Genomic DNA, 12,943 nt, shown 5'->3' on the forward strand with positions numbered 1-12,943 from the left:
TGAATGAAATTGAGTCTTAAAGAGATGGTGTCACTTAGAACCAACTTCATATATTTTATAAATATAAGAGCTGGATATCACCTGAGGTCAATCCAACGCCTATGCCACACTGGACTACTTAGGAGAATATTGGTTTTAACTAGTTTCGAAGGGAGATATAACCCAAATAATTACTGAATAAGAAAGAAATTCAGAAGAATTTTGTCTGGTTATTGGCTGGCTTGTATTCTTAAAGGGCTTCACTCATTCATTCTATCACTTATTAAATATTTATTTTAGCCCCAATTACATGACAGCCCCTATTGTGTTCACTAAGCGTAGGGCTTTCAGAGATAAGATCCGTACTTTCATGGAACTTGTTACAACCTGCCACACAGTGGAGAATTAAAGCTTGTGTCTATCTTTTCTACTAGTCCAGTGGTTTTCAACCTGGGGTGATTTTTACCCCAGCAGATGTTTGTTAACATCTAGAGATACTTTGGTGTGTCACAACCAGAGAATGCTACTAGTGTCTTAGGTGCTGAGGCCAGTGTAGCAAGTCTATTTGGGCTGCCATCAGAAAATATCATAAACTGGGTGGCTTACAAACAGCAAATATTCATTTCTTACAGTTCTGTAGGCTGGGAAGTCCAAATTCATGACACCGGCAGATTTGGTGTCTGGTGAGAGCTCATTTCTTAGATGGCTGTCTCTTCACTGTCACCTCACATGGTAGAAACGGGGAGGGATCTCTTTGGGATCTCTCTCATACGAACACTAATTCCATTCTTGAGGGCTCCATCCTTGTGACCTAAGCACTTCCCCAAGGCCCCATGTCCTAATATCATAACTTTGGGCATTAGGTTTCAATATATGAATTTGGGGGGGGTCACAAATATTCAATATATAGTAGCTAGGGATGCTCTTAAATATTTCACAATATACAGAAATTTTCTTTCCCTCCACCTCATACACACACACACACACACTCATATGATCCAAAATGTCAATAGTGCCAAGGTTGGGAAACCCTGTTCTACCCTGTTCTAGATAGGTATGAAAGTATTTTATATTTTTGAGAGAGAGAGAGAGTGTGTGTGTGTGTGTGTGTGTGTGTGTGTGTGTGCGCGCGCGTGCGCGCGCATGTGTGTATTAGTTTCCTATTTGCTGCCATAACAAATTACCACAAAGAGTGGTTTAAAACAACACAAATTTATCTTATAATTCTATAGGTTAGATGTCCAAAATAAGTGTCTCTTAGTGAAAATTGAGGTGTTGGCAGAGCTGTGTTTTCTTCTGGAGTCTCTAGTGGATAATCCACTTCCTTAACTTTTCCAGCTTCTAGAGGGTCCTCATATTCCCTTGCTCATTATCCCCTTCCTCTATCTTTAAAGCCAGCAGTGGTGGCTTGAGTACTTCTCACATTCCATCACTGTGATCCACTTCCACAGTCATGTCTCCCTTTGATTCTCTTCTTCTGCCTCACTCTTTCACTTTTAAGCACTTTCATGATTTCATTGGACCCATCTGGATAATCCAAAGTAATGTCCTTATTTTAAGGTCAGCTGATTTGCAATCTTAATTCCCCTTTGAGACATGGTCATTTTTGGGGACCACTATTTTGCTTACCACAAGGAAGAATACATGTGCATTTTTTAGCAAAGTTATTTGTACATAGTAGGTATTAAATTAAAGTGGGGTATTGAATTAAAGTGGAACTGCACAAGCATTTTTAAAAAATTAAACTGAGTTAACCCTAGATGTCTTTCAGTACGTGGTCCTCTCACTGTTGTGGCCGGCCTCTCCTGTTGTGGAGCACAGGCTCCGGACGTGCAGGCTCAGCGGCCATGGCTCACGGGCCCAGCCGCTCCGCGGCATGTGGAATCTTCCCGGACCGGGGCACGAACCTGTGTCCCCTGCATTGGCAGGCGGACTCTCAACCACTGTGCCACCAAGGAAGCCCCCTAGATGTCTTTTTAAAACAGACTACCTTTTACCAGGTAGGGTCCTAAGTAGATGAAAACAATATACATGTGTTAACTTTGCACTGACAAATAGCTCTGAAATCTCTCCTCTCTCAAGTCTTCAACATACCGTTTTAAAACACATCCTCACACCCACTTGCTCAAATCAGTATCTGAAAGAATAAGTGGAATACCTGAGAGTAAATTCTAATTGTGTTATTCTTGGCCCTTTTAAAATGTTAGCCCCTTACCTGGGTTTGGCATTAGGAACCCTTGGCTATAATCTTTGTAGTAACTCTGTCCCATATAAAGTATATTTTTATTCTCAAAATAACATTGCTAGGAGAAAATATATTTTTTTTGTAAAATGCTGGTATCCCATTTATTATTTTTTCACTACAATATGCAATCACTATTCTGCATTTGTGAAAACATGGGGATTAGCAGAGGATAAGGGTGCTATGACCTGGAATAAAAATAAGCAACCTAAGTCATGAATGCCTAACTAATCCTTTTAATTTAAAATTTTTCCTGTTATGTCAGCATTCTTGGTGTTATGCCCTAAAGATAGCATCAATACATTAAGTCACAGCTTAAGCAAAGTGATTGGCATGAAGCCAGGGAGAAAGAAGTACATACACATGTACAACCAATAAGTCTCTATTGAGTCCCTAATATTTGTCAGGCACTGTCTTGGATGTTTGGGAGTCAAAAGGGATTAAGACCCAGTCCGCATCCTCAAGGAGTAAACTGAGGTTCTAATTAGAGTCCATGGATAAATTTAGGGGGTCCATGAGCATTCTGATCACATAAAGAAGTTTGTAAAATGTAGAGGGTATATATACTTTCTATAGACCAGATCTGCAGGTTTCATCAGATCTTCAAATAGGTTAATGAACACAAAATGTTTAAGAACATTGGTCTAAATTCAAACCTACTAATGTAGGTTAGCAAGCTCTGACAGCTTAGTGCAGGTGCACGATCCACCTTTCCTGTGTCTCTCTACTGCTCTTACTAGATCACTAAAGGAATGCTGAAGGAATGGGAGGGACGTGGTATGGGGCACAGAGGTGTCTGGACATAGAGTGACTCTGATTCTGCAGACTGAACTTTGTCACCAGTCTTAATTGTGCCCATTTTCCTCTTGGCACTAAACATAATTAATTCTTATTGTTCTGCTACAAATCATAAGATAAACAATATCATTAGCAGATTCAAATTTTCTCCTCTGCTAAATTTTATCTTTATGCTACATAAAGGTTACAAGGGGTATGTCATTCAGAATTTAGTTAATGAAAATGGCAAAATCCTAATTGTCTTGGTAGTAATTGTACACATAATTTGGAGAAGAAAACAGTAAAATCATTTCATAGATCAAATCCTATTGTAATGATTTCCTAGGAGAAGACAAATTATTTCACCAGACTTGATTTTATTTGCAAGGTTTTTCAAAATAAGTGGACCAGCTAAAGCTTGGTAATCTTTTATTTATAGAGAGATTTTCATACTGATGGTGTACATTGCACTGGGATTTGACAGGTATTACTTACACAGTTGTTTTCTTTGGTTTTTTTTAGGAAAAAATAAAGATACTCTAAGATAGGCAACAAATATAACTGTTCTGAAATACAACACACAAATCCAAAACAGAATTACCAAGAAAATAAAAATATGATCAGTCTGAGCCTTGAGATACTTATCAAACTATGTGCTTCAAGAACCAGAATGAATACACATCAATCATTGAAGGGACTTTTAAAGGGCAGCATATCTTGCTTAAAGGGTTAACTATTTTAAAATACTTTCAAATTGCATTTTTAACACTATGTTACCCAAACCAGAAATACTGATTTACTCAGTCTCAAAATGAGCAATAAATATTGTTCCTCTTCTTATACATCCCATTCTCAGGTATCCTTTTACTTAATACTTGCCAATATGATTCAAAACTTAAACCTTTATGAGAAGGACAAAGGAAAGCAGAATTGCTCCTCAGCAACACTGACCACAAATTATACAACGTTTTGAGATTTCCTTGTCCCTCTTCTGCTACCCCTCAAAAAATGATCCAAGTCATGTGTAGAACAGATGTACTGAAGTACAAACTTCCTTGCTGGCACAATTCACTAGTAAAAAAGATGCTTATTCAAATTTTAACACTGTTCCTCTTGTTGTTACCAATTCACAAAATTCAGCAGTAGTTTTCACGAAATTCCTTCTATAGGAAAAATGGGTGGTTCAGATGGAATTCAACAGTATGCAGTTTCTATAAATATTATTTTTTCTTGCACTTTCCCATCTCTCTCTCATTCACAAAGGGCAGCATATTGAAAGTTTATAAGAAAATATCACCAGCTTATTAATCCCCTCTGTGTACAGTAGGCAGTATTTTGGATTTTACACAGTTTTGATCTACAATACTGTTCTAATACATCTCTTGTATTAAACAATATATATATATAACTTCATATACTAAGTTTTGGTTAGGAATATATGATCACTACACTTAACAGAGAAAATCTTTTTCAAAGAAAAATACTATTTAATGAAATCTACCTTCTCTTTCTGCTAATGCTTTTATCTCAATTGCAGAAAAGTAATGGCCAGTAATCTTTTCTAAAGACTATAAAAGAAAAAAAAGAAAAAGAATATTTAGAAGAGAAGAAAATATTCATTCTGTAAGAAGTACCAATATTCAAAAGAGAAGTTCACTAAAAATTAGTTCAATTAACTTTATTTCTTATGAACCCTAATAGCTACACCAATAACCTAATCAATGTCAATACATGCACAAATAAAAGTGAGGTAATGCTTTCCAAGAAGCTGGCCTGATATGCAGTGCCATGTAACTATAGCATTTCTAGTCAGACTGGAACATCTGAAATGAAAAATGAAATACTCCACCTGAAAAATACATTAATTTTAAAGGTTTAGGCATTATTTTACTGCCTAAAAAGGCCTAGCTCATATTAAGTTCAGATGAGTGGACCTGAGTTTTTCTGTGAAGGTATGTTTGAGTGAATAATTTTGCTGAAGTCTAGATCACAAATGACACCTGAAGGATTTATTTTTTCCAAATTTCACAAATTAGGCATAATTTTTCTAAACTGTTTAGATACCAAACCATTATCTTTCTAGATGTCAATACTATTATCTCATATATATTAACAGATTAAATGTTTCCATTGGATAAACTATCTGGGGAATACAATGACAGTCCTATTAACTAATGAGGGATATGCTCCAAAAAGTTTATAAATTATTTTCTTCCTAACTTACAAATGTACAAGTCTGTATATTTCAGACCAACACAAATAGAAAAATGTGTGGGGGGGAGGTTAGGTAAGGTTCCACTGTTACTAGTACATCACTGTGGGAAGAATCTGCAAGAACTAATACAATCTTATTTATATCATTTCTCCTACTTAACTGGTCTTTGAACCAGTGATTGTTATATTCAGGTACTGATTAGTCTGCACAGACTCAGTGAATGTTGCCACCCACAGGATCTTTTCCATAATGTGAATTGGGGTAAGCAAAAAATGATTTATGGTAGAATAGGTAGGAATTCCCTGAAGAGGGAATGACAAAGAGTATGTACACCCCTACCCACGTAACTTTGATCTCAATGATTTGATATCACTTGTTACCTAATTTTAGAGAGTAAAGGATTAATATTTTCTTATAAGCAGATAATATATATTTAATCATCATATATAAGGTGATCTTAGAAATTTATCTCTGTTATCAAGTTAATGAAATAGAGAGATGGATCCTGTTCAAAAACTAAGTTCATTGTTGGTGATTTTTTTTCCCTTAAAAACAACAACAACAAAAGTGAGCTCATAAATTCAGAGAACAGATTGGTGGCTGGGAGAGAAGAAAGGTAAAATAGGTGAAGGGATTAAAAAGTTTAAACTTCCGGGCTTCCCTGGTGGCGCAGTGGTTGAGGGTCTGCCTGCCGATGCAGGGGACATGGGTTCGTGGCCCGGTCCGGGAGGATCCCACATGCCGCGGAGTGGCTGGGCCCGTGAGCCATGGCTGCTGAACCTGTACGTCCGGAGCCTGTGCTCCGCAACGGGAGAGGCCACAGCAGTGAGAGGCCCACATACCGCAAAAAAAAAAAAAAAAAAAGTATAAACTTCCAGCTTAAAGTAAATAAGTCATGGGGATATAATGTACCGCATGGTGACTGCTGGACGAGGTCATGGAAAGGACATGACAACAGGTTGACCCTTGGGCTGGACTCAGGCAGTCTGAGGCTCCTCTCCCCCTCCCCCCGTCCTGTATGTTCTGCCCACCGTTTCCACCCTAGGAGCCGTTTCAATGATGCAGCCTTGAGAGAGCAATGTGTTGTTAGGACCATCTGAACTGAATACATGACTGAACCCTGTTAAGGCCTCTATATATAAACTTTTAAGATTCTAGCGGGTCGGTTTGGAGGTCTACTCGTCTTGCGATCAGCCAAGACAAGCCTCATATATAAGCTTCCTTGTTTCTTAAACCTGCCACCTACCAATCTGAAATGGCCTGGCTCTTTCTTAGGTCTCTCCTCGCCCTCTGTGTACAGTGACACAGTTTGGGATTTCACCAGAGGAACTCCCAAGGTTGCAAATCAACAGTGATTACAGTTAATAATACTGGATTGCCTATTTGAAAGTTGCTAAGAGAGCAGATCTTAAAATTTTTCTCACAAGGAAAAAGAAAATTTGTAACTATGTATGGCAACCGATGCTGACTAGGCTTACTGCGGCGATCATTTACAATATATACAAGTATGGAATCATTATGTTGCATTCCTAAAACTAACATAATGTTATATGTCAATTATATGTCAATTAAAATAATAATTTTTAATGTAATATGTTTTACAACTATTGATAAGTATACTATGAAGTTACATCCCTTAAAGCTAAAAGTTCTTTGGCTGGGATAATGAAACATAATTATGTTAAGGAACCATTTTTATTTTGGGTGGTTTATTATTTGTTTCCCAACTAAAAATTTTAAGAATATATGCTGTGGGTCTTTATCACTTCTTTGTGTTTTAAAGTAGGTACAAAATTGGGGTTCCTATATAAAATCTTAATCTCCTCCACAGGTATAAATAGAGATTGAATAAAACAGAGTGGGAGCCAGTCTGAGGGCTTTGTCCTAAACCATTATTGCATTCAGACATTACCTATTTTGACATCTATGGGCTCTGTTAAACTTGTTTTAGTGCTAATATTTTTCTTTGGTTTCCTTTTGTAGCTTTTTGAAAAGTTTGAAGTATTTACTATTGAAAAACAATGACTTGAGTTTTCTAATGGATGTGGTATTTTACCATACTTTTTTGACCATTATAGCTATAGCTTTTCTCCCCTTTGGGTCTTTTGAGGAAGGCAGGCCCATGTCCTGTGATGCTGCGTTATTGCCAGCCAGCTCAACTTGGAGCAGAAGTGTGGTGTCTTTCTCTGCCAGTGTGTTCCTTGTGTGGGCTTTAATATTCATAAAAAGGATGTTAGCATTTGATTAAGATATGCTGGTCTTTAAAGAATATGGCTCTAAACTTGTGGCCACATAGAATAATTGCTCTCCAGATACTCATTGGTAAGTATAATTTTGAACTATCTGTACCTGAATTCCTATTCAAAGACCCACTGAGAGAAATAATATTTGTGAAAGTTTGACTCAGGAAGGATAGGCTCTAAAATTTACTCATAGATTAAGGAATAATCAAAAAGCAATGTCACTGATATTGAATTAGCATCTTGTTAAATTTATTTTTAGATTAAAAAAAATTTTTATACTTCCCTGCACTTCGGGTTACGTTGAGAGGTGTTATAAAGAACAATCCTATGAATGAGTTCTGTGCATGCCATACAGTTACTGTTGAAATATTCCTTACAGTTCACAATGATATTCTGAGATGACTCACGGTCAAATTATTTCCCTGAGTAACAGGACCAGAGCACTAAGAAATAGAAGTTTTAACCTTCAGGGCCATGGAATGAATAACTGCTCTTGTTTCTCTTTCTGTGTTGGGTGCTAGAAATCTTAGAACTAAAATTTTTACCAAGCTCTAAAAATATATAGAAATCATGGCAAAAATTTTATACATTTAATACATTATATATTACATTTAAAAATGTAATAATCTATTACATCTGGCTGCATCCTATTCTTCTTACCTTATCTTTTGCTTCTGATTTCTCCTAATTGCCTTGGTGTACTAAATACTTTGGTATAAGCCACTTTAAATTCCCAACCAATGTAAAACAATGTTAATAATGAATGGTATTTGAATGTGTTGTCTTTCCACTTTACGAAGATTTTCTCTAAATGATGACTAAGCCAGAGGCAAGGATCTAACATGGTCATAGTTACGGATCTTTGAGTTGAAAGGAGATGGAATGTAAAATTAGGATATTTATTAGGGAATAGTCTTGTGATAAATAGCTGGAGAAGGAAAAAGAAGAAGGTAGGATTGAACAGAGCAAGAAGTTGAGCTGTAGTGGATGCTGTTCAATAGCTTCAGCTGCTCTCAAGCCAAAATAGCCCATCAGAGTTATCCTCCTCAGGCTGGAAGGGAGAGGCTTTTATACTCCCGGCTTTAATCAGTCATCAGACGTTGTTGCTCTAGGCAGAACTAGGCTTTGCCTCTCTACAGCTGAGGCTAACTTTGAAAGGGCTGACCACTATATGCTGTCTGCTGATGGCACTCACAGCAGCTAGGAACACAAGCCCATCCTTGAAAAGGGAAGCATAGCACCCCGTCTATCACAAATATTTTAGGTAAGTAAAATACCCTGAGGAAATTAGGACACACTCAGCAAGTTAAACCACCCTTGAGAAATTATTTTGCTCATAGGCTTATGTGCTAGTCATCCCTCCTTCTAACCTGCCTAGAGAAAACCTAGAGTATATCTCCCTGGAAGGGCATGAGTTGAATGATAAACGTTCCATATATTGTGTGTGTGTGAATGTGTTTGTGTATGTGTATGTGTGTGTGTGTGTGTGTGTGTGTGTGTGTGTGCGTGTGTGTGTATCTTAAAACAATATACACTTATTATTTCAGTTTCTGTCCTGGCACATCTTAACTATTCAGTCTCACAAGGCTGCAGTCGAGGTGTTGGCTGAGGCTGTTGTATGTATATTCAGTTATTATACAATATTTTGGGGTGTCTATTTTGTGCTGCATACAACTTAGACTCTAGACATGGACTTAAAGTAGAAACCATTGTGTTATATTTTTGAATGGAAAGCATTTACATTTTATGTTTCATTTCAAAACAGTATTGTAATAGGGATCTCCCTTCATAACAAGTATTCAAGCTGCATACATGTTTATACTCATGAACAAGAAGGATACTTTTAGTAAATGCTACACCACATGATTTGAAACACCGGACAATTAGGTAACTTGATTTAACAGCGCTATATACAGGTGATGAAAAATTTATTTTCTTACTAAATCTATCAGCCAGTTTCCACCCCCTTGAAGCAAAACCCCAATTCACCACATTCTTCAAATTTGTGAGTACATACATTGTTCAGCTCAGTTGGTGAAAAAAAACATGGAGATAAATAAAGCGCACTTGCAGAATAAATACTAGAAGGAGCTACTGTGTAAAAATTAGTTTGCATGGTTCTCAGTACAAGTGTTATGAAATTTTTTTTTCATGTTTTAACTTAAAAAACTTTTTCCCTTTCAAATCAAAAGCAAACAGTCACAGTGGATTTTTTCCCCCTGTCATTTATCTTTTTGCTTTTGACTAGAACAGACCTTAAGATTTTCTGATCTGAATCCTCGTCCTTCAAATGAGAAAACTAAAGTTTAGAAAGGCTTGAGAATTACCCATTTCGTGAGGGAAAATTCAGGATTGGAATCCAGGTTTTCCAACTCCTACTCCAGTGTCTTTTCTCCCCAATTATTCCATTTATTGATATTAATAGCTCTGAGAAATCAATAACATAAACAAATTTCCCATGCGCAAAGTCTGTGTGGGCAAGATATCCTTTTGAGTATCCCCTTTCTAAAATGACTTTTTAAAAATAGCTCCCTTGAGTACATAGTTTCAACAATTAAAGATGAGCTTTGTTTTTACCAGCCAATGTGTGTTTGACATTATTGATTGATAATGTCATTGATTAATAAATAGCTTTCTCTCACTTGCTAAATTTCTTTATCTTGTTGAATCAAGGCTTGACAAATTATTAGGCAACGAACATATATTTCAAAATTATCCAAATACTCCTGAGTATCAGACAACCTAACAAATTTAGAGACTGAAGAAATGTGCACATCAGTTTATTTTTGTTCATTGAGAGGAAATGTAGTTTAAGTAGGGTTTGACTTTTTAAGATATTTATTTAGTTCTTGAATTGACTGACAAGCCTATTAATTTGTTCCCTGAACTTTATTAATGTAAATGCCCACATGTCAATCAACTTCTAATAAGTAATTATGTTCATAAGTACTGTAAAATTATTAGCTTTTAATTTGACCCAACCACACACATCAAAACAGTAACACAAATTATATTTTTCTAGAGGAACAAAATATTATACTGATAAAAAATTCAATAAGTGCATTTGTAAAATGTTCTTCCTAAAATGGTACCCAAAAGTTTATACTGGCCAGCAAAAATGAGTGCCAAAGGCAGGCATGTAACAGTTTTAAAACTGTGTACAGTATTAAACAACCTATGTAATATAAAGTTATGAAGAAATTCTATGGAAATTAACATTTTCATTAACAGGGCATATATATATATGTATATATGCATATATATATATGTATTTGGGGTCTGGTTAAAAAATATGGGCCTAACAGGGAATAAGAGAGAATAGAAAAAAGGAAAGAGGGATATTTTTAGTGTTCAGAAGTATATTGTTTAAACATATAAGAAGCAAAATGTCTTTATCTCAAGTGACTCAAATATATTACCATCTAAGTGTACTTTTCCTCATGTAATAAAATTTTTTTGCAGTGTTTGAACTAGAAACTCAAGTCAAAAGGCACTGAACTAAACAAGAGAACAAAATTAGGCTTGGATAACTGAAGAAATATGTTTGTGTCTTGTAATCTCATGTCATTTTTTGAAGCTGGATAAACTGCCCTCTGGAATCTCTGGATAATCTTTGAATGAAGATGGACTTTTATGAAAACTTTATTATTTTCTTATATGCTTTTAAATAAGGAAAATCACCAAAGTCTTCAATGATTTGTAATAAGGAAAACCACTGAGGAAATTCACTGCCTTACTCTTCAATTTATAATTTCCTTCTTAAAGTTAATTGTTTAATAAGTTTAATCATTATCACAAAGTTAAAATATTTACTAATAATTGAAGCTTTGTTTGAATTCAGTTTTACCTTTATGTGAGGAAATAAAGCTCAATTAATAAAGTTGTAGAATAACAATCTTTTCTGAATGTAAACCATGTACCTAAATTAATATTTACTGTTGATTTTTGAAGGGTAAACTCAGAAATAATACAACTAACTTGCAAATTCAGCTTTCCTGATAGGAATAAAACATGCATTCGCTGGCACTACATTATCATATAATTTGTTATTAATTTTACTTAGAAATGCTGTAATGTCATTTTGAGTTCCACAATATACTATTTCTATGCAACCAACACATGGTTTATCTATAAAGCATGAGGATATAATGCAAAAGGGCAAAAATACACATTTTCTATTCTACTAGCATTATAATTATATTTTCCTTGAAACGTATTTGTGTTGAGGATAAACATGCTCTTATATTTTAGTATGCAAGAAAAGTAAAATAATTGGATGATTCTGTTTATATTTGGAGATTGTAAGTTAGCTAGCATGATTTATGATCTACTGAAAGTAAATCAAAGTATAAAGCATTGTGAACCATATTTTTTCAATTATTCTATATTTAAATAAAGTAATTCTAGAAGGCTGCTTCTTTTCATTGTGACTTGAATCAAAGTAAATAGAAGCTGAATTGAGACAGAGTGTTGGAAAGCTTGAGGATTACTTTTAAAGAGTTATTATTCATATTTCAAGAAGTTCTAATATTTTAATGTAGCCATCATAGGCTATCAAAAATTTATTTTAATGTACCAACCATGGGTTCTCAAAGATTTATTGAAGGGGTGACTCATAGGAAGATACAAAATGGATCATATACAAACTAATCATAATGTGATGTTAATGGATAATTTTTGATCTCAGTAAGTGGGGATTTGTATGCCTATAAAAGCCATTATACTTAATGGAATCTAGGAACATAAATCCCTGAAGACAATGACAACATATCTTTCAACATTGTCAGCTACCTCTCAGTCATTTTGATATCTAAATATTGAACATTTCTAAGCGTAGCAGACATGGAAATGCGTACCTTGCACAGTTAGATGCACCTGCATTGTTCTCGGTGTATGTTGAGTCTGAACAGAACATGTGTATGGGCCATCGTCTGTCACATCTACATTCTGTATCTGGAGGCTGTAGTCCCTTTTATTCAATGTTGAAATTGAAACTCGAGGATCCACTGACCACTTATCACCTCCCGCAAAAATAATACTTGACCGGTTCAGCCAGGCACCCTTTGAAGCTCCATCTTCCAAATAACACCTACAAATTACCAGAGACAGAACATTATTAATCAAAATGAAAATGAGAGACAATATTATCTTTGTTCTGAGTGTATTTCCATATGCTGAATTATGGCACTGCATCAAATGCAAACATCAGCTATAAACACAGGAGACATGAACACACTGGTACATTTTTCATTCCCAAAGCAAATATGAAACAATATCTTCCTACAGTTTGGTTTAGTTTTGTTTTTTAAGTGTGTGTGTGTGTGTGTGTGTGTGTGTATTTTATTCAAAGCCAGTCAAAATCCTTTTTTATTCTGTCTGGATGACAAGTACATTTAAATAAGGTTAAATTAGTTCAAATAACAATTTCAACATTAAAACACATTTCTTTCTTTGAAATTATAAGAAGTAGAATAGGTTCATGAGCTA

General features: G+C 35.4%; 1 protein-coding gene across 2 annotated transcripts in view; it reads right to left on the minus strand.

Moving 5' to 3' along the window:
- The window catches only part of NEGR1 (neuronal growth regulator 1), a 909,782-nt gene that overhangs the window by 513,665 nt on the left and 383,174 nt on the right, over nucleotides 1-12,943 (minus strand). For both annotated transcript variants that reach the window (XM_067726571.1, XM_067726572.1), the window contains exon 2: nucleotides 12,313-12,545. In XM_067726571.1, coding sequence (XP_067582672.1) covers nucleotides 12,313-12,545 — 233 coding nt within the window. The remainder of the gene's footprint in view (nucleotides 1-12,312; nucleotides 12,546-12,943) is intronic.

This window comes from Pseudorca crassidens, chromosome 2 (assembly GCF_039906515.1).
Source record: "Pseudorca crassidens isolate mPseCra1 chromosome 2, mPseCra1.hap1, whole genome shotgun sequence".
Lineage (NCBI taxonomy): Eukaryota > Metazoa > Chordata > Mammalia > Artiodactyla > Delphinidae > Pseudorca > Pseudorca crassidens.